At 39.4% G+C, this 23362-nt stretch overlaps 1 protein-coding gene across 1 annotated transcript in view; it reads left to right on the top strand.

Annotated features, from left to right (window-relative positions):
* The first annotated feature begins 2747 nt into the window (after positions 1–2747).
* The window catches only part of LOC128068846 (organic anion transporter 7-like), a 44422-nt gene continuing 23807 nt past the window's right edge, over positions 2748–23362 (top strand). Inside the window, exons 1-2 of the mRNA XM_052662079.1 lie at positions 2748–3149; positions 4130–4233. Coding sequence (XP_052518039.1) covers positions 2748–3149; positions 4130–4233 — 506 coding nt within the window. The remainder of the gene's footprint in view (positions 3150–4129; positions 4234–23362) is intronic.

Below are 23362 nucleotides of genomic sequence, written 5' to 3' on the forward strand. Positions count from 1 at the left end.
AACTGGGGTTGGGGGAGAAATGTGTGAACAAAATGACACTATCAACAGAGGTGTAAACTGTGAATGAAAACCAGACAAATTCTGGAACTGAAAAATAGAAAAACTAAATTGAAAATTTTATGGGAAGGACTAAACACCAGACTTGACCAGGCAGAAGACAGAATCAACCAACTCGAAGACCGAACTTTTGAAATCACTAAAGCAGAGGATCAAACAGAAGAACAAATAAAGAAAAATGAAGAGAGCTGAAAGGACTTATGGAACACATTCAAGTGGAACAACATGAACATTATGGGAGTCACAAAATAGGAGAGAAAGGAGCAGAGAAGCAATCTGAAGAAATAATAGCCAAAAATTCCCAAGTCCAAGGAGACAAATAGAAAATCAAGTTGGGACTCCAATTGAGATAGGTCTAAAGAGACCTATCCTGAGGTACATTATAAACATATCATCAAAAGCCACAAGCAAAGAGAGAATCTTGAAAGCAACAAGAGAGAAACAACTTGTTATGCACAAGACAGTGCCTATTAGATTATCAGCAGGTTTTCAACCGAGATCTTGCAGTCTAGAAGGAAGTGGAATGATAAAAATCAATGAAAAATACACTGCGAATCAAGAATACTATATCCAGCAAAACTATCCTTTAAAAAAAAGAAGAAAGACTTTCCCAAACAAAAAATGAAGTTTATCATCACTGGATCAGGCCTATATGAAATGCTTAAAGAAGTCCTACAAGTTAAAGCAAAGGGACAATAAGCAGCAACAGAAAACCATGTAAAAGTCTAAAATCCCTGACAAAGTTAAATATAGAAACAAATATAGAATCCTGTGGCTTGTATTGTAGATGAGTGTCTTTTCATTTGTTTGTATCTTCCTCAATTTCTTTCATTAATGTCTTTATTGTTGTCTAGTTTTTCAGTCATGTCCAACTCTTTGCAAACCCATAGACTGGTCCACCAGGTTTCTCTATCCATGAGATTTCCCAGGCAAGAATACTGGAACGGGTTGCCATTTCTTTTTTCCAGGGGATCTTCCCAACCTAGGGATTGAACATATGTCTCCTGCTTGACAAGCAGATTCTTTACCACTGAGCCACCTGGTAAGCCAGAGATTAGCATGATGTGATGTCTTATGTTTTCCAAATACAACTCTTTCACCTAGCTAAATTTTCTTTTGATGCAATGTTTAAGGTGATGTTTTCTTAATTTTTCTTTCTAACAGATTTTTAATTTATAGAAATGCAACAGATTTCCATATATTAATTTTGCATCCTACAACTTTACAAAATTAGTTTATCAGTTGTTCAGTTTTATAAATCATCACTTCAGGATTTTATATATAGTTTTATGTCATCTGCAAGTAGTGACAGTTTTACTGTGGCCTTTTCAGTAAGGATCCTTTGAATTATTTTCTGTCTGTTTTCTATGGCCAGGACTTCCAATACTATGTTTAATAAAAGTGGCAAAAGTGAGTATCCTTTCTTGATCCCAGTCTTAAAATGTTTTCAATATTTCACTAAGTATGATGATGGCTGTATGTTTATCATATATAACCTTTACTTATGTTCCTTTTCTACCCACTTAGTCAACTGTCTTTATCATAAATGGATGTTGAATTTTGCCAAAAGATTTTTATGCATCTATGGACTTGATCATAAGATTTGATTTTTTTCTATTCTTCAATTTGTTAATGTTGCATATCACATGGATTCATTTGTGACTATTGAACCATCTTTGCATCCTTGAGCTAAATCTCACTTGACATGGTGTATATTTATTTTGAAGTCAACATGAATCTGCCACGGGTGCACATGTGTTCCCCATCCTGAACTCCCCTCCCACCTCCCTCCCCATCCCATCCCTCTGGGTCATCTCAGTGCACCAGCCCTGAGCACCCTGTATCATGCATCAAGGACTGATGCTAAAGCTCCAATACTTTGGCCACCTGATGTGATGAGCTGACTCATTGGAAAAGACTGTGATGCTGGGAAAGATTGAAGGCAAAAGAAGAGGACAACAGGATAAGATGGTTGGATAGCATCACCAACTCAATGGACATGAGTCTCAGAAAACTCTGGGAGATGGTGAAGGAAAGGGATGCCTGGTGTGCTGCAATCCGTGGGGTCTCAGTGTTGGACATGACTTAGCAACTGAACAACAACAATTTTCATTGTGTTGATTTTCATTGATCTGATTTGAACTGAAGCAGTTACTGGAAGAGAAGGATTTCATCATATTTCACTTGTTTTAATTTAACTCAGGATTATTTTCATTAACTCTTTTAATAAAGATTTAGTACTGAGCAAAAATCTGCTTTCACTTCTTTTCACACACAAAAAGTCATAAAGCACTTAACATTTGAGTCTCACATATTTTGAAAAGGACTGTGCATACAATACAGAAGGTTATTTTAGTTTATTTACTAGAGAATCTACAAGTCAAAGTTCAATGCTACTTTGGATCTTGCTGGAAGAATTTTTACAAAGTAAACATGTAACAGATGTGATCATCAACTGCTAGAGTTACTCAGCAAATTATTTATCTCTAATAAATCGCTAATTACTTACCTGACCTTAAAACAACACGGAGAAACAGTTTCCACTATCCTGATGGAAGAGCCAGTTGAGGAGAAAGTGTGGCCAGGATCAATACAAACTTAGTGTGACATTGCAGCTGGAAATATTTTTTCCCTTGAACTTTTCTAGATAGTCATTTTGCCTCCTTTTGAGGATCACCGGCTCATCCTTGATGGCCTTTCAGGACCTTCTGGATCAAGTTGGAGGCCTGGGGAGATTCCAGATCCTTCAGATGGTTTTCTTTTGTATCTCTAGCCTCATAGTGTACCCTCACATCCTACTGGAGAACTTCACTGCAGCCATCCCTGGTCATCGCTGCTGGGTCCACATCTTGGACAATGACACTGGCTCTGCTAATGACACTGGGACCCTCAGTCAAGATGCCCTCCTGAGAATCTCCATCCCACTGGACTCAAACCTAAGGCCAGAGAAGTGTCGTCGCTTCAGCCGCCCCCAGTGGCAGTTCCTTTACCTGAATGGGACCTTCCCCAACATGACTGACCTGGACACAGAGCCCTGTGTGGACGGCTGGATGTATGACCGAAGTTCCTTCTCCTCCACCATCGTAACTGAGGTAAGAGGCCCCATTTACCTCTTGTAAGTACATGATCTGGGTGTTTAGGGGTAACAGAATAATGAACATGCTTCTATCCTTTAGTCACTAGGTAGGTGTTCATTCTTCATCCTTTCAGGAAATATCAATTACCTCTCTATTAAAAGCCAGGCACCTACATATTTAATGAGTCTGCTGTTGCTGCTGCTGCTAAGTCGCTTCAGTCGTGTCTGACTCTGTGCGACCCCATAGACAGCAGCCCACTGTCTAACAAATTCCAAAATAGAAATGAACCCTTCTATTATAGTACTTTTATTCTTGGGATGACCAAAGTCTAAACCAGTAATTTGTGTAATGTGTTTAAAATATTATACCAGGTCAGTAATGTTCATCGTTTGATTGTATATTACAAATATTTACTAGACTGATGAAAAACTCCATTCCCAGACTATATTCTGGAGCAGTCATATTACATCTACTGTAAAGTTCTAATTAGTAAAATTTTGCATCTCCTCAAATGAGTTCACTCTGTGGCCAAGACTGAGAACTACTTAGTTTGATGTAAACTAGAGATTATTAAAACCAACAGATTTAGAGTACACTTCCCTAAGGAAGTTATGTTTAAATGAGACCTGAACTAATGCAGAAAAAAAGAAGCTGAAGAGAGTGATAAAGGCCCAAAATATTGAACTTTGCAAGTTATATTAAGAAGTTTTGACCAGATTTCCACTGAGAGATTGTTTATTTTTTATCAGAGGATAATTGCTTACAAAGTTGTGTTGGTTTCTGCCATACAACAATATGAATAAACCCTAAGTATGCATATTCCATTCCGTCTTGAATCTCCCTCCCACCTCCACATCCTACCCCTCTAGGTTGTCACAGAGCACTGGGTTGAGCTCCCCGCATTATATAGCTGTTTTCCACTAGCTATTTTACATATGGTAATGAGATTTTAAGCTGCTGTGAAGCTCTGCAGTGATGGTGTCCTTCTCTTTCAGTGGGACCTGGTATGTAAATCTCAGTCACTGATCTCAGTGGCTAAATTCCTAGTCATGAGTGGAATTCTGGTGGGAGGCATCATATATGGCTATTTATCAGACAGGTGAGTATCTCTCAATCATAGCTTTCTTTATTCTCAAGTACTTTCAGCTTATAAATTATACTTTCATTAAAGAAATATATATTTCAACTTAGTTTTCAGTTCAGTTCAGTTCAGTTCAGTCACTCAGTCATGTCCGTTCTTTGCGACCCCATGAATCACAGCACGCCAGGCCTCCCTGCCCATCACCACCTCCCGGAGTTCACTCAGACTCACGTCCATCGAGTCAGTGATGCCATCCAGCCATCTCATCCTCTGACCTTCTCCTCCTGCCCCCAATTCCTCCCACCATCAGAGTATTTTCCAATGAGTCAGCTCTTTGCATAAGGTGGCCAAAGTACTGGAGTTTCAGCTTTAGCATCAGGCCTTCCAAAGAAATCCCAGGGCTGATCTCCTTCAGAGTGGACTGGTTGGATCTCCTTGCAGTCCAAGGGACTCTCAAGAGTCTTCTCCAACACCACAGTTCAAAAGCATCAATTCTTCGGCGCTCAGCCTTCTTCACAGTCCAACTCTCACATCCATACAGGACCACAGGAAAAACCATAGCCTTGACTAGATGGACCTTAGTCGGCAAAGTAATGTCTATGCTTTTGAATAAGCTATCTAGGTTGGTCATAACTTTTCTTCCAAGGAGTAAGCATCTTTTAATTTCATGGCTGCAGTTTTATGAAGCATCAATCATAACAATTGAGAAGTCTTTTATTTAACTTTGTTTTTTTTTATTGTCTTTTTTTTTTTTTTTTACTTTATTTTGCTTTACAATACTGTATGGTTTAGCCATACATTGACAAAATCTGCCACAGGTGTACATAAGTTCCCAATCTTGAACCCCCCTCCCACCTCCCACCCCATATCATCTCTCTGGATCATCTGCATGCACCAGCCCCAAGCATCCTGTATCCTGTATCGAAAGTAGACTGGCGATTTGTTTTTTACCATAGTATATATGTTTCAATGCCATTCTCCCAAATCATCCCACCCTCTCCCTCTCCCACAGAGTCTAAAAGTCCGTTCTATACATGTGTGTCTCTTTTGCTGTCTCGCGTAGAGGGTTATCATTACCATCTTTCTAAATTCCATATATATGTGTTAGTACACTGTATTGGTGTTTTTCTTTCTGGCTTACTTCACTGTGTATAATAGGCTCCAGTTTCATCCACCTCATTAGAACTGACTCAATTGTATTCTTTTTAATGGCTGGGTAATACTCCATTGTGTATATGTACCACAGCTTTCTTATCCATTCATCTGCTGATGGACATCTAGGTTGTTTCCATGTCCTGGCTATTATAAACAGTGCTGCGATGAACACTGGGGTACATGTGTCTCTTTCAATTCTGGTTTCCTCGGTGTGTATGCCAAGCAGTGGGATTGCTGGGTCATAAGGCAGTTCTATTTGCAATTTTTTAACGAATCTCCACACTGTTCTCCATAGTGGCTATACTAGTTTGCATTCCCACCAACAGGGTAAGAGGGTTTCCTTTTCTCCACACCCTCTCCAGCATTTATTGCTTGTAGAATTTTGGGTCACTGCCATTCTGACAGGCGTGAAATGGTACTTCATTGTGGTTTTGATTTGCATTTCTCTGATAATGAGTGATGTTGAGCATCTTTTCATGTGTTTGTTCCCATCCATATATTTTCTTTGGAGAAATGTCTATTTAGTTCTTTGGCCCATTTTTTGATAGGGTCATTTATTTTTCTGGACTTGATCTGCAGGAGTTGCTTGTATATTTTTGAGATTAGTTGTCAGTTGCTTCATTTGCTATTATTTTCTCCCATTCAGAAGGCTGTCTTTTCACCTTGCTTATGGTTTCCTTTGTTTTGCAGAAGCTTTTAATTTTAATTAGATCCCATTTGTTTATTTTTGCTTTTATTTCCAGAATTCTGGGAGGTGGATCATAGAGGATCCTGCTGTGACTTATGTCAGAGAGTGTTTTGCCTATGTTCTCCTCTAGGAGTTTTATAGTTTCTGGTCTTACATTTAGATCTTTAATCCATTTTGAGTTTATTTTTGTGTATGGTGTTAGAAAGTGTTCTAGTTTCATTCTTTTACAAGTGGTTGACCAGTTTTCCCAGCACCACTTGTTAAAGAGATTGTCTTTAATCCATTGCATATTCTTGCCTCCTTTGTCTATGATAAGGTGTCCATAGGTGTGTGGATTTATCTCTGGGCTTTCTATTTTGTTCCATTGATCTATATGTCTGTCTTTGTGCCAGTACCATACTGTTTTGATGACTGTGGCTTTGTAGTAGAGCCTGAAGTCAGGTAGGTTGATTCCTCCAGTTCCATTCTTCTTTCTCAAGATTGCTTTGGCTCTTCGAGGTTTTTTGTATTTCCATACAAATTGTGAAATTATTCTAGCTCTGTGAAAAATACCGTTGGTAGCTTGATAGGGATTGCATTGAATCTGTAGATTGCTTTGGGTAGTATGCTCATTTTCACTATATTGATTCTTCCAATCCATGAACATGGTATATTTCTCCATCTATTAGTGTCCTCTTTGATTTCTTTCATCAGTGTTTTAAAATTTTCTGTATATAGGTCTTTAGTTTCTTTATGTAGGTATATTCTTAAGTATTTTATTCTTTTCGTTGCAATGGTGAATGAAATTGTTTCCTTAATTTCTCTTTCTATTTTCTCATTACTAGTGTATAGGAATGCAAGGGATTTCTGTGTGTTGATTTTATATCCTGCAACTTTACTATATTCATTGATTAGCTCTAGTAATTTTCTGGTGGAGTCTTTAGGGTTTTCTATGTAGAGGATCATGTCATCTGCAAACAGTGAGAGTTTTGCTTCTGCTTTTCCAATTTGGATTCCTTTTATTTCTTTTTCTACTCTGATTGCTGTGGCCAAAACTTCCAGAACTATGTTGAATAGTAGCAGTGAAAGTGGGCACCCTTGTCTTGTTCCTGACGTTAGGGGAAATGCTTTCAATTTTTCACCATTGAGGATAATGTTTGCTGTGGGTTTGTCATATATAGCTTTTATTATGTTGAGGTATGTTCCTTCTATTCCTGCTCTCTGGAAAGTTTTTATCATAAATGAATGCTGAATTTTGTCAAAGGCCTTCTCTGCATCTATTGAGACAATCATATGGCTTTTATTTTTCAATTTGTTAATATGGTGTATTACACTGATTGATTTGTGGATATTGAAGAATCCTTGCATCCCTTGGATAAAGGCCACTTGGTCATGGTGTATGATCTTTTTAATGTGTTGTTGGATTCTGATTGCTAGAATTTTGTTAAGGATTTTTGCATCTATGTTCATCAGTAATATTGGCCTGTAGTTTTCTTTTTTGGTGGCATCTTTGTCAGGTTTTGGTATTGGGGTGATGGTGTTCTCATAGAATGAGTTTGGAAGTTTACCTTCCTTTGCAATTTTCTGGAAGAGTTTGAGTAGGATAGGTGTTCGCTCTTCTCTAAATTTTTAGTAGAATTCAGCTGTGAAGCCGTCTGGACCTGGGCTTTTTTTTTGCTGGAAGATTTCTGATTACAGTTTCCATTTCCGTGCTTGTGATGTTTCTGTTAAGATTGTCTATTTCTTCCTGGTTCAGTTTTGGAAAGTTGTACTTTTCTAAGAATTTGTCCATTTCTTCCACGTTGTCCATTTTATTGGCATATAATTGCTGATAGTAGTCTCTTATGATCCTTTGTATTTCTGTGTTGTCTGTTGTGATCACTCCATTTTCATTTCTAATTTTATTGATTTGATTTTTCTCCCTTTGTTTCTTGATGAGTCTGGCTAACAGTTTGTCAATTTTATTTATCCTGTCAAAGAACCAGCTTTTGGCTTTGTTGATTTTTGCTATGGTCTCTTTTGTTTCTTTTGCATTTATTTCTGCCCTAATTTTTAAGATTTCTTTCCTTCTGCTAACTCTAGGGTTCTCCATTTCTTCCTTTTCTAGTTGCTTTAGGTGTAGAGTTAGGTTTTTTTTTTTTTTTTTTCTTGTTTCTTGAGGTATGCCTCTATTGCTATGAACTTTCCTCTTAGCACTGCTTTTATAGTGTCCCACAGGTTTTGGGTTGTTGTGTTTTCATTTTCATTCATTTCTATGCATAATTTGATTTCTTTTTTGATTTCTTCTGTGATATGTTGGTTATTCAGAAGCATGTTGTTCAGCCTCCATATGTTGGAATTTTTAATAGTTTTTCTCCTGTAATTGAGATCTAATCTTAATGCATTATGGTCAGATAAGATGCTTGGAATGATTTCAATTTTTTTGAATTTATCAAGGTTAGATTTATGGCCCAGGATGTTATCTATCCTGGAGAAGGTTCCGTGAGCACTTGAAAAAAAGGTGAAATTCATTGTTTTGGGGTGAAATGTCCTATAGATATCAATTAGGTCTAACTGGTCTATTGTATCATTTAAAGTTTGCATTTCTTTGTTTATTTTCTGTTTAGTTGGTCTGTCCATAGATATGAGTGGGGTATTAAAGTCTCCCACTATTATTGTGTTATTGTTAATTTCCCCTTTCATACTTGTTTTGTCTTAGATATTGCGGTGCTCCTATGTTGGGTGCACATATATTTATAATTGTTATATCTTCTTCTTGGATTGATCCATTAATCATTATGTAGTGGCCTTCTTTGTTTCTTTTCACAGCCTTTGTTTTAAAGTCTATTTTATCGGATATGAGTATTGCTATTCCTGCTTTCTTTTGGTCTCTATTTGCATGGAATATCTTTTTCCAGCCCTTCACTTTCAGTCTGTATGTGTCCCTTGTTTTGAGGTGGGTCTCTTGTAGGCAGCATATATAGGGGTCTTGTTTTTGTATCCATTCGGCCAGTCTTTGCCCTTTGGTTGGGGTTTCAATCCATTTAGGTTTAAGGTAATTATTGATGAGTATGATCCCGTTGCCATTTACTTTATTGTTTTGGGTTCAGGTTTATATGCCCTTTTTGTGTTTCCTGTCTAGAGAACATCCTTTAGCATTTGTTGGAGAGCTGGTTTGGTGGTGCTGAATTCTCTCAGCTTTTGCTTGTCTGGAATGCGTTTGATTTCTCCTTCATATTTGAATGAGATCCTTGCTGGGTACAGTAATCTGGGCTGTAGGTTATTTTCTTTCATCACTTTAAGTATGTCTTGCCATTCCCTCCTGGCCTGAAGCGTTTCTATTGAAAGATTTGCAGTTATCCTTATGGGAATCCCCTTGTGCATTATTTGTTGTTTTTCCCTTGCTGCTTTTAATATTTGTTCTTTGTGTTTGATCTTTGTTAATTTGATTAATATATGTCTTGGGGTGTTTTGCCTTGAGTTTATCCTGTTTGAAACTCTCTGAGTTTCTTGGACTAGGGTGATTATTTCTTTCCCCATTTTAGGGAAGTTTTCAACTATTCTCTCCTCAAGTATTTTCTCATGGTCTTTCTTTTGGTCTTCTTCTTCTGGGACTCCTATAATTCGAATGTTGGAGCGTTTCATATTGTCCTGGAGGTCTCTGAGATTGTCCTCGTTTCTTTTAATTCGTTTTTCTTGTTTCCTCTCTGATTCATTTATTGCTACCATTCTATCTTCTATTTCACTAATCCTATCTTCTGCCTCTGATATTCTACTATTTGTTGCCTCCAGAGTGTTTCTGATCTCATTTATTGCATTATTCATTATATATTGACTCTTTTTTATTTCTTCTAGGTCCTTGTTAAACCTTTCTTGCATCTTCTCAATCCTTGTCTCTAGGCTATTTTTCTGTGATTCCATTTTGATTTCAAGATTTTGGATCATTTTCACTATCATTATTCGGAATTCTTTCTCAGGTAGATTCCCTATCTCTTCCTCTTTTGTTTGGTTTGGTGGGCATTTCTCCTGTTCCTTTACCTGCTGGGTATTCCTCTGTCTCTTCATCTCGGTTATATTGCTGCATTTGGGGTGGCCGTTCTGTATTCTGGGAATTTGTGGAGTTCTCTTTATTATGGAGTTTCCTCCCTGTGGATGGGGTTGTATCAGTGGCTCGTCAAGGTTTCTTGGTTAGGGAAGCTTGTGTCGGAGTTCTGGTGGGTAGAGCTGGATTTCTTCTCTCTGGAGTGCAATGAAGTGTCCAGTAATGAGTTATGAGACGTCTATGGTTTGGGAGTAACTTGAGCTGCCTGTATATTGAAGCTCAGGGGTGTGTTCCTGTGTTGCTGGAGAATTTGTGTGGTATGTCTTGCTCTGGAACTTGCTGGCCCTTGGGTGGTGCTTGGTTTCAGTGTAGGTATGGAGGCATTTGATGAGCTCCTGTCGATTAATGTTCCCTGGATTCAGGAGTTCTCTGATGTTCTCAGGATTTGGACTTAAGCCTCCTGCTTCTGGTTTTCAGTTTTATTTTTACAGTAGCCTCAAGACTTTTCCATCTATATAGCACCGATGATAGAACATCTAGGTTAAAGATGAAAAGTTTCTCCACATTGAGGGACACCCAGAGAGGTTCACTGAGTTACATGGAGAAGAGAAGAGGGAGGGGTAGTTAGAGGTGACTGGAATTAGATGAGGTGGGATCAAAAGAGGAGAGAGCAAGCTAGTCAGTAATCACTTCCTTATGTGCGCTCCTCAGTCTGGACCGCTCAGAGATGTTCACAGACTTATACAGAGAAGAGGAGAGGGAGGAAGGAGACAGAGGTGGCCAGGAGGATAAAAGAGGGAAATGAAAAGGAGAGAGACAGATCCAGCCAGTAACCAGTTTCCTAAGTGTTCTCCATTGTCTGGAACACACAGAGATTTACAGAGTTGGGTAGAGAAGAGAAGGGGGAGGGAGGAGACAGAGACAACCTGGTGGAGAAAAAGGAGAGTCCAAAGGAGGAGTGGTCAAGCCAGTAATCTCGCTCTCAGGTAAAATTGGGTACTGAAGATTGGGTTTTTAAATGTACAAAATTGACAACAAATACCAAAAAGCAAAGATTAAAAATCTAGAGTAGAGGTTGGATTTTCAAAAATACAATATTAAAGAAAAGAAGAACAAGAAGAAAGGAAAAAAAGTCACCAGAATTATTAAAAAAAACAACAACAACCACAAAAAATACATATATACGGCATTTGCTTTAAAAATAGGGTCTTTTTTTTGAAAAGTGATAGTAGGTTATAAAAATTAAAATTAAAGGAGAAATAGAGGACTTAAAAATTTTTTAAAGTTTAAAAAAAAGGAGAAGAAAAAGAAAAGAAGAAACAAACAACAACAACAACAAAAGAGAGAATGGTCATAAAAATAATAAAGATATTTTTGGGACTTTCTCTGGTGTTGCGGGCAGTGTGGGGTCACTTCCAAGGCGGTTCCCTCTGTTTAGCTTCTTCTGTTTGCTGGTCTCTTCAGTGTCTGATTTCCGCCCTGACACATGGGGGCAGTGGTGGACACTATTTTTCTTTTAGGCTCAACTTGTTCAGTCGCGCTGTGGGGAGGGAGGGATGCTGCAAACAAATAACACTGGCGTGTGTTTGCAGTGTCTCAGCCCCGCTGGGCCTGCCCCTGCACATGGCACACACCGCTCAGGCTCTACGTTGCTCTGCCGGGAACCGTCTGAGGCCGGCCCTAGGCTGCATGCACCTTGCTGGTCTAAGCCACTCAGGCTCGGCTCTCAGGTAGCCCTCAGAGGCGCAGATTCGGTTGGGCCTGTGTTTTGCGCCCTTCCCAGGACCGAGTAGCTCAGGTGTTTAGCGAGCGCGGTCGCTGCGACTTATCACCTTTCCCTGCTGCTCAGTTTTCTGGGTGTACCGCTGGCGCCGCTTGTCAGGCAGATGATGACTGTCCAGAACCCCAAGAAGTCTTAGTTAGCAAAGAAGCCAGCTTGCAGTTTGGTAAGTAAAGTCTCTCCGGGGCTGCAATTGCCCCCTTCCTGCCCTTACAGCTCTGGCTGCCTGTCACTGGCGGGGGATGGTCTGCAGCTGGCTATTTCTGTTCCATCCTTTGTTGTGTGTGTGGTCCTGGTGGTGTCTTATGTTAGAGCTTTTCGTATGGTAGCTATCCCACAGTCTGGTATGCTAGCCCAAGTTAGTTCGCTCTGGTTACATTCTGGGCATTCCAGCCCAATTCTTAAAAAGCACTGCCGCCTGTGCCTTCCTGCCCAGCCCCCACTTGCTAGTGGCGGATGCAGGCATCTGTGCTGCTTCTCCACTGGGGGAGTTACCATTGGGCTCATAATCTGTTGATTTTAATTATTCATTTATTTTTCTTCCCTGTTATATTGCCCTCTGTGTTTCCAAGGCTCACCACAGACTCAGCAGTGAGAGTGTTTCCTGGTGTTTGGAAACTTCTCTCTTTTTAAGACTCCCTTCCTGGGAAGGAGCTCCCTCTCTACCTCCTTTGTCTCTTTTATCATCTTTTATATTTTTCCTACCTGTTTTTGAAGATAATGATCTGCTTTTCTGGGTGCCTGATGTCCTCTGCCAGCATTCAGAAGTTGTTTTGTAGAGTTTACTCAGCGTTGAAATGTTCTTTTGATGGATTTGTGGGGGAGAAAGTGGTCTCCCCGTCCTATTCCTCTGCCATCTTAGGACAGCCCCCTTTTATTTAACTTTGAATAATCATTGTGTCCATATAGTTAAATATTCAGAAAATTACAACAAAAAAAGAATACTTATTACAATTACTTCAGTATTACAAATACTTCAGTATTCTTGCCTTGAGAACCCCATGAATAGTATGAAAAGGCAAAAATGTAGGACACTGAAAGATGAATTCCCCAGGTCAGTAGGTGCCCAATATGCTACTGGAGATCAGTGGAGAACTAACTCGAGAAAGAATGAAGAGATGGGGCCAAAGCAAAAACAACACCCAGTTGTGGATGTGACTGATAATAGAAGCAAGGTCCAATGCTGTAAACAGCAATATTGCATAGGAACCTGGAATGTTAGGTCCATGAATCAAGGCACATTGGAAGTGGTTAAACAGGAGATGGCAAGAGTGAACATTGACATTTTAGGAATCAGCGAACTAAAATGGAATGGAATGGGTAAATTTAACTCACATGACCATTATATCTGCTACGGTGGGCAGGAATTCCTTGGAAGAAATGGAGTAGCCATCATAGTCAACAAAAGAGTCTAAAATGCAGTACTTGAATGTAGTCTCAAAAACAACAGAATGATCTCTGTTTTTTTCCAAGGCAAACCATTCAATATCACAGTAATCTAAGTCTATGCCCTGGCCAGTAATGCTGAAGATGCTGAAGTTGAACGGTTCTATGAGAACCTACAAGACCTTTTAGAACTAACACCCCCAAAAGATGTCCTTTTCATTACAGGGGATGGGAATGCAAAAGTAGGAAGTCAAGAAACACCTGGAGTAACAGGCAAATTTGGCCTTCGAGTACAGAATGAAGCAGGGCAAAGGCTAATAGAGTTCTGCCAAGAGAATGCACTAGTCATAGCAAAAACCCTCTTCCAACAACACAAGAGAAGACTCTACACATGACATCACCAGATGGCTAACACCAAAATCAGATTGATTATATTCTTTGCAGCCAAAGATAGAGAAGCTCTATACAGTCAGCAAGAACAAGACTGGGAGCTGACTGTGGCTCAGATCATGAACTACTTACTGCCAAATTGAAGAAAGCAGAGAAAACCGCTAGACATTTAGCTGTGACCTAAGTCAAATCTCTTATGATTATACAGTGGAAGTGAGAAATAGATTTAAGGGACTAGATCTAATGGACAGAGTGCCTGATGAACAATGGATGGAGGTTTGTGACCTTCTACAGGAGACAGGGATCAAGACCATCCCCAAGAAAAAGAAAAGCAAAAAGTGAAATGGCTGTCTGAGAAGGCCTTACAGATAGCTGTGAAAAGAAGAGAAGTGAAAAGCAAAGAAGAAAAGGAAAGATATACCCATTTGAATGCAGAGTTCCAAAAAATAGCAAGGAGAGATAAGAAAGCCTCAGTGATCAATGCAAAGAAATAGAGGAAAACAACAGAATAGGAAAGATTAGAGATCTCTTCAAGAAAATTAGAGATACCAAGGGAATATTTCATGCAAAGATAGGCTCAATAAAGAACAGAAATGGTATGGACCTAACAGAAGCAGAAGATATTAAGAAGTGGCAAAAATACACAGAAGAACTATACAAAAAAGATCTTCATGACCCAGATAGTCACGATGGTGTGATCACTCACCTAGAACAAGACATCCTGGAATGTGAAGTCAAGTGGGCCTTAGGAAGTATCACTATGAACAAAACTAGTGGAGGTGATGGCATTCCAGTTGAGCTATTTCAAATCCTGAAAGATGATGCTGTGAAAGTGCTGCACTCAATATGGCAGCAAATTTGGAAAACTCAGCAGTGGCCACAGGACTGGAAAAGGTCAGTTTTCATTCCAATCCCAAAGAAAGGCAATGCCAAAGAATGTTCAAACTACCGCACAATTGCACTCATCTCACACGCTAGCAAAATAATGCTCAAAATCCTCCTGCTGAAGCCAGACTTCAGCAATATGTGAAATGTGAACTTCCAGATGTTCAAGCTGGATTTAGAAGAGGCAGAGAAACCAGAGACCAAATTGCCAACATCTGCTGGATCATCAAAAAAGCAAGAGAGTTCCAGAAAAACATCTATTTCTGCTTTCTTGACTATGCCAAAGCCTTTGACTGTGTGGATCACAATAACCTGTGGAAAATTCTGAAAGAGATGGGAATACCAGAGCACCTGACCTGCCTCTTGAGAAACCTGTATGCAGGTCAGGAAGCAACAGTTAAAACTCGACATGGGCCAACAGACTGATTCCAAATAGGAAAACGAGTATGTCAAGCTGTATATTGTCACCCTGCTTATTTAACTTATATGCAGAGTACATCATGAGAAATGCTGGGCTGGAAGAAGCACAAGCTGGAATCAAGATTGCTGGGAGAAATATCAGTCACCTCAGATATGCAGATGACACCACCCTAATGGCAGAAAGTGAAGAAGAACTAAAGGGCCTCTTGATGAAAGTGAAAGAGGAAAGTGGAAAAGTGGGCTTAAAGCTCAACATTCAGAAAACGAAGATCATGGCATCCAGTCCCATCACTTCATGGGAAATAGATGGGGAAACAGTGGCTGCCTTTATTTTGTTGGGCTGCAAAATCACTGCAGATGGTGATTGCAGCCATGAAATTAAAAGACGCTTATTCCTTGGAAGGGAAGTTATGATCAACCTAGATAACATATTCAAAAGCAGAGACATTACTTTGCCAGCAAAGGTCCTTCTAGTCAAGGCTATGGTTTTTCCAGTGGTCATGTACGGATGTAAGAGTTAGACTGTGAAGAAAGCTGAGCGCCAAAGAATTGATGCTTTTGAACTGTGGTGTTGGAGAAGATCTTGAGAGTCCCTTGGACTGCAAGGAGATCCAACCAGTCCATCCTAAAGGAGATCAGTCCTGGGTGTTCATTGGAAGGACTGATGCTGAAGCTGAGACTGGAATACTTTGGCCACCTGATGTGAAGAGCTGACTCATTTGAAAAGACCCTGATGCTGGGAAAGATTGAAGGCGGGAGAAGAAGGGGATGACAGAGGATGAGATGGTTGGATGGCATCACTGAGTCAATGGACATGAGTTTGGGTAATCTCTGGGAGTTGGTGATGTACAGGGAGGCCTGGCGTGCTGTGGTCCATAGGGTTGCAAAGAGTCGGACACAACAGAGCAACTGAACTGAATTGAACGGTATTACAATTACAATATTGTAGGACTTACGTAATTGCCCCAGGGATATAGATACACAAATGGAGAATTAACCAGTGTGATAAATGCCATTTTGTCAACACTAAGTTCTGCATACAAGATACAGAAGCAACATCTCCATCAGACCTGGAAGCGTTTCTGGACAGAATTTAGAGAGGGAATGCCATAACATGTAATTTGAAAATTAACAGCTATCTATGGGAACAAAAAGATGTTCCATGACATGGGATTCCACTTCTTTGCAGACATCATATGGCTAAAAGTGTTTTTATCCTTGGCCATGAGTATTGTATTGATTTGTTCCTAAGCTCTGTTAGCTGAATGGTTATGGATGCTCAGAGAATGGTCATCACATCATAGTTGCCCATGTGTGATGGGTATATATCCTATTAAACTAAACATATGGGTACACAGCAATGTGTCATTAGTGGTCTATTGAAAAAGTATGCCATAATTTTGATTTTTGCAAAAACAGTTCTCTAAAGATAACTTTGACAACCATACAATTAATCCAATAACTGCTGTTTCAGTATCTTTAAGTCCTGTGACAGTACTTCTTCTGAAATAGACAATCATTGCCACCACTGAAGTATGTCTCCCACAGACACATTGGAGAACTGAGGAGAGTCTTATCACCCATCTGCATAATGGTAACTGTTGCTCAGCTAAAAACTATGAAACTGGAATTAGTGAAGCTCAGTCGTGTCCGACTCTTGCAACCCCATGGACTATACAGTCCATGGAACTCTCCAGGCCAGAATACTGGAGTGGGTAGCCTTTCCCTTCTCCAGAGGACCTTCCCAACCCAGGGGTCAAACCCAGGTCTCCCACATTGCAGGCAGATTCTTTACCAGCTGAGCCACAAAGGGAGCCCAAGAATACTGGAGTGGGTAGCCTATCCCTTCTCCAGCGGATCTTCCCGACCCAGGAATCAAACTGGGGTCTCCTGCATTGCAGGCGAATTCTTTAACAACTGAGCTATGAGGGAAGCCCCTATGAAATTGGAATATATCATAATAAATGTAAATTTGATAACAGTTCAGAATCAGAGTACTCACTTTCAACAAACCTGTAACCCAGGCATCTGTGAAAATGTCATGAGAAAATGCAGAGATCAATATTCTTATTGAGTTATAATTGACAGATACAACGATATATATTTATAGTGTACAACATGATGTTTTGACATATGAATACAATATGAGCTACATTACCTGTATGTATTGAATTGGTCATACTATTTTTATCCTTCTTTATGTTAATGTGATGTATCACATTAATGATTGTGTATGTTGAACTATTCTTGCATCCCAGGGATAAATCCCACTTCCCACTTTATCAGTTCAGTTCAGTTCAGTCACTCAGTTGTGTCCAACTATTTGTGACCCCATGGACTGCAGCACACCAGGCTTACCTGTCCATCACCAACTCCCAGAGATTACCCAAACTCATGTCCATAGAGTCAGTGATGGCATCCAACCATCTCATCTTCTGCATCCCCTTCTCCTCCTGCCTTCAATCTTTCCCAGCACCAGGGTCTTTTCCAATGAGTCAGTTCTTCACATCAGGTGGCCAAAGCATTGGAGCTTCAGCTTCAGCATCAGTCCTTCCAATGAATATTCAGGACTGATTTCCTTTAAGATTGACAGGTTTGATCTCACTGTCCAAGGGATTCTCAAGATCTTCTCCAACACCACAGTTCAAAAGCATCGATTCTTAGGCGCTCAGCTTTCTTTATGGTCCAACTCTCACATCCATACATGACTACTGGCAAAACTGTAGCTTTGACTAGATGGACATTTTCAGCAAAGTAATGTTTCTGCTTTTTAATATGCTAAGTTTGTTGTAGCTTTTCTTCCAAGGAGCTAGCACCTTTTAATTTCATGGCTATAATCACCATATGCAGTGATTTCGGAGCTCAAGAAAATAAAGTCTGCCACTGTTTCCATTGTTTCCCAATCTATTTGTCATGAAATTATGGGACTGGATGCATGATCTTAGTTTTTTGAATGTTCCATTTTAAGCCAGTTTTTTCACTCTCCTCTTTCACTTTCATCAAGAGGCTCTTTGGTTCCTCCCACTTTATCAGGGTGTATGATTCTTTAAGTGTACCATTAAATTAAGCTTGCTAATATTTTGTTGCTTCATGATTGGTTCTTAGTAGGTTGTATGTTTCTGAAATTTATCCATTCCTTAAAGGCCATCCAGTTTGTTAGCATATAATTATTTGTAGTACATGCTTATGATCCTTTGTATTTCTGTGGTATCAGTTTTAATGTTTCCTCTCATTTCTGATTTTATTCATTTGAGTTTTCTCAATGAAGAAGTCTAGTTTTTGGTCAGTCTAGCTAATAGTTTGTCAATTTTGTTGATTTAAAAAAAACCCTCTGCTTCATTGATATTTTATATTTTCTAATCTCTATTTTATTTATCTCTGCTCTGATCTTTGTTACTTCCTTCCTCTGCTAGCTTTAAGTTTAGTTTCCTGGTTCCTTGAGGTGTAAAGTTGGGGTGCTAATTTGAGTTCTCTCTTTTTTAACATAGGAATTTATTGTTATAAACTGTGTTAAAAATTGTTTTAAAATGCTTTTGCTGCATTCCATGGCTTTTTTTATGTTGTACTTGCATTTTCCTTGGTATCATATTTTTGTTTCTCTTTTGATTTCTTCTTTGATCCATTGATTGTCCTGGAGAGTGCTGTTTAATTTCATCATGCTTGTGAATTTTCAGTTTCCTTTTGTTATTAATTTCGAATTTTATAATAAATAACTTCCAATTTCCAAAGAGGTTGGAAAAGATACTCGATATAATTTTGTTGTTGTTTAGTTGCTAAGTCATGTCCGACTCTGAGACCCCATAGACTGTAGCACACCAGGCTTCCCTGTCCTTCACCCTTTCAGATATGACTGCAATCTTCTTAAATTTGTTAAAGCTTATTTCACGACCTAACTTATGATCTATCTTTTATGTGCACTTGAGAAGTATGTATATTCTGCGGTTGTTACATAGGATGTTCTATATATTCTATTAAGTTCCTTTAATCTAAAGTGTACTTCATATTTTCTATTTCTTCCTGATTTATTTTTAGGAGACTACTCCTGTCTAAGAATTTATCCATTTCTTCCAGGTTGTCCATTTTATTGGCATGTAGTTGCTTGTAGTGGTCTTTTACAATCTTTTGTATTTTTGTGGTGTCCACTGTAACTTCTTTTTCATTTCTAATTTTATTGATTTGAGTCCTCTCTCTTTTTTTTCTGATGAGTTCAGTGAAAGGCTTATCAATTTTGCTTATCTTTTTGAACCAACTCTTAGTTTTATCTTTGCTATTGTTTTCTTCAATTCTATTTTATTTACTTCTTCTCTAATCTTTATGATTCTTTCTTTTTACTATCTTTGGATTTTTTGTTGTTGTTGTTGTTCTTCTTTCTCTAGTGGCTTTAGGTGTAAGGTTATGTGGTTAATTTGTGATTTTTCTTGCGTGCTTAAGCAAGATAGCATTGCTATAAACTTCCCTCCTATAATTGCTTTTTCCACAACCCATAGGTTTTGGATGGTGATGTTTGTTTGCAGATGACATGATTTCTATACATAGAAAATTTTAAAGGTGCTAGAGTTGAACTATGAAGAAGGCTGAGCACCGAAGAATTGTTGCTTTTGAACTGTGGTGTTGGAGAAGACTCTTGAGAGTCCCTTGGACTGCAAGAGATCCAACCAGTCCATTCTGAAGATCAACCCTGGGATTTCTTTGGAAGGAATGATGCTAAAGCTGAAACTCCAGTACTTTGGCCACCTCATGCAAAGAGTTGACTCACTAGAAAAGACTCTGATGCTGGGAGGGATTGGGGGCAGGAGGAGAAGGGGACGACAGAGGATGAGATGGCTGGATGGCATCGCTGACTCGATGGACTTGAGTCTGGGTGAACTCCGGGAGATGGTGATGAACAGGGAGGCCTGGCGTGCTGCGATTCATGGGGTCGCAAAGAGTCAGACACGACTGAGCGACTGAACTGAACTGAACTAGAAAACTACTAGAGCTCATCAACGAATTCAGTAAAGTTGTAGGATACAAAATTCATACACAGAAATTTGTTGCACTTCTATATGCTAACAACAAAAGAACAGAAAAAGAAATTAAAGAAACAATCCTACCTAAGGAGAGAAAAGTGGCAAGAATACACAGAAGAACTGTACAAAAAAGATCTTCACCACCCAGATAATCATAAAGGTGTGATCGCTCACACTCACCTAGAGCCAGACATCCTGGAATATGAAGTCAGGTGGGCCTTAGGAAGCATCATTATGAACAAAGTTAGTGGAGGTGATGGAATTCCAGTTGAGCTATTTCAAATCCTGAAAGATGATGCTGTGAAAGTGCTGCACTCAATATGGCAGCAAATTTGGAAAACTCAGCAGTGGCACAGGACTGGAAAAGATCAGTTTTCATTCCAATCCCAAAGAAAGGCAATGCCAAAGAATGCTCAAACTACTGCACAATTGCACTCATCTCACATGCTAGCAAAGTAATGCTCAAAATTCTCCAAGCCAGGCTTCAGCAATACATGATCCGTAAACTTCCAGATGTTCTAGTTGGATTTAGAAAAGGCAGAGGAACCAGAGACCAAATTGCCAACATCTGCTGGATCAACAAAAAAGCAAGAGAGTTCCAGAAAAATATCTATTTCTGCTTTGTTGACTATGCCAAAGCCTTTGACTCTGTGGATCACAATAACCTGTGGAAAATTCTGAAAGAGATGGGAATACCAGAGCACCTGACCTGCCTCTTGAGAAACCTGTATGCAGGTCAGGAAGCAACAGTTAGAACTGGACATAGGAAAAGGAGTACGTCAAGGCTGTATATTGTCACCCTGCTTATTTAACTTATGTGCAGAGTACATCATGAGAAACGATGGGTTGGAAGAAGCACAAGCTGGAATCAAGATTGCTGGGAGAAATATCAGTCACCTCAGATATGCAGATGACACCACCCTAATGGCAGAAAGTGAAGAAGAACTAAAGGGCCTCTTGATGAAAGTGAAAGAGGAGAGTGGAAAAGTGGGCTTAAAGCTCAACATTCAGGAAACGAAGATCATGGCATCCAGTCCCATCACTTCATGGGAAACAGATGGGGAAACAGTGGCTGCGTTTATTTTGTTGGGCTGCAAAATCACTGCAGACGGTGATTGCAGCCGTGAAATTAAAAGACGCTTACTCCTTGGAAGGGAAGTTATGACCAACCTAAACAGCATATTCAAAAGCAGAGACATTACTTTGCCAACAAAGGTCCTTCTAGTCAAGGCTATGGTTTTCCCAGTGGTCATGTATAGATGTGAGAGTTGGACCTGAATAATTGATGCTTTTGAACTGTGATGTTGGAGAAGATCTTGAGAGTCCCTTGGACTGCAAGGAGATCGAACCAGTCCATCCTAAAGGAGATCAGTCCTGGGTGTTCATTGGAAGGACTGATGTTGAAGCTGAAACTCCAATACTTTGGCCTCCTTATGCGAAGAGCTGACTCATTTGAAAAGACTGATGCTGGGAAAGATTGAAGGCAGGAGAAGAACAGGACAACAAAGGATGAAATGGTTGGATGACATCACTGACACAATGGACATGGGTTAGGGTGGACTTCAGGAATTGGTGATGGACAGGGAGGCCTGGCGTGCTGTGTTTCATGGGTTCACAGAGAGTCAGACACGAATGAGTGACTTAACTGAAGGAGACAAAGACCTACACTCTGAAAACTATAAGACCTTTATGAAAGAAATTGAAGACAATACAAAGAGATGAAAATATATACTATGTTCTGGGATTGGAAGAATCAATATTGTCAAAATGATTATACTAGCTAAGGCAATCTACAGACTCAATGCAACCCCTATCAAATTACCAATGGCATTTTTCACAGAACCAGAACAAAAAAAAATCTTAAAATGAGTATGGACACACAGAAGACTCCAAACAACCAAAGTAATCTTGAGAAAGAAAAATGGAGCTGGAGGAATCAGCTGTGGTCATCAAAACAGTATGGTACTGGTACCACTAGATAGATAAATCAATCAATATGGAGCAGGATAGAAAGCCCAGAAATAAACCCACACACTTATGGTCAATTAATCTACAACAAAGGAGGCAAGACTATACAATAGAGGAAAGACATAAGTGGTGCTTGAAAAACTGCAAAGCTCCATGTTTTAAAAAGATGACATTAGAACATTTTTTAACACCATACACAAAATGTAAAATCAAAATGGATTAAAGACCTAAATGTAAGACTGAATACTATAAAACTCTTAGAGGAAAACATACGCAGAACACTCTTTGACATAAATCACAGCAATATCTTTTTTGAGCCATATCCTAGAGTAATGGAAATAAAAGCAAAAATAAACAAATGAGACCTAGTCAAACTTAAAAGCTCTTGCACGGCAAAGGAAACCATAGACAACATAAAAAGGCAGCCTTTGCGATGGGAGAAAATATTTGCAATAGATGCAACCGACAAGAGATTAGTCTCCAAAATTTACAAACAGCTCATGTGTCTCAATATAATAAGAAATTTAGAAAGATGGTAATGATAACCCTGTATGCGAGACAGCAAAAGAGACACAGATGTACAGAACAGACTTTTTGACTCTGTGGGAGAGGGAGAGGGTGGGATGATTTGGAAGAATGGCATTGAAACATGTATAATATCATATAAGAAACAAATCCCCAGTCTAGGTTTGATGCAGGATACAGGATGCTTGGGGCTGGTGCACTGGGATAACCCAGAGGGATGGTATGGGGAGGGAGGTGGGAGGGGGTTCAGGAGTGGGAACTTATGTACACCCGTGGTGGATTCATGTTGATGTATGGGAAAACCAATACAGTATTGTAAAGTAAAAAAAAAAATTTTTTTTTAATTAAAAAAAAAAAATCAAAAGAGCAAACAACCAAACAATGGGCAGAAGACCTAAATAGGCATTTTTCCAAAAAGACATATAGAGAGTCAGGAGGCACATGAAAAGATACTCAACATCACTAATTATTAGAGAAATGCAAGTCAAAACTACAATAAGATATTGCCTCACACTGGTCAGAATGTGTAGTCTTAGTCAATCAGTCGTGTCTGACTCTTTGCTACCCCACGGATTGTAACCTGCCAGGCTCCTCAGTCCGTAGGATTCTCCAGGCAAGCATACTGGAGTGGGTTGCCATTCCCTTCTCCAGAGGCCCTTCCCAACCCAGGTCTCCTACATTGCAGGTAGATTGTAGTCAAAACGGCCATCAACAAAAAAATCTACAGACAATAAATGCTGGAGAAGTTGCAGAGAAAAGAAAACCCTCCTATACTGTTGGTGGGAATGTAAACTGGTATAGCCTCTATGGAGAATAGTGAGGAGGTTTCTTTAAAAACTAAAAATATAGCTATTATAGGATCTAACAATCTCACTCCTGGGCATACATCAGGAGAAAAACACTGTTCAAAAGGATACATGCTCCCCTGTGTTCATAGAGCA

This window comes from Budorcas taxicolor, chromosome 25 (assembly GCF_023091745.1).
Source record: "Budorcas taxicolor isolate Tak-1 chromosome 25, Takin1.1, whole genome shotgun sequence".
Lineage (NCBI taxonomy): Eukaryota > Metazoa > Chordata > Mammalia > Artiodactyla > Bovidae > Budorcas > Budorcas taxicolor.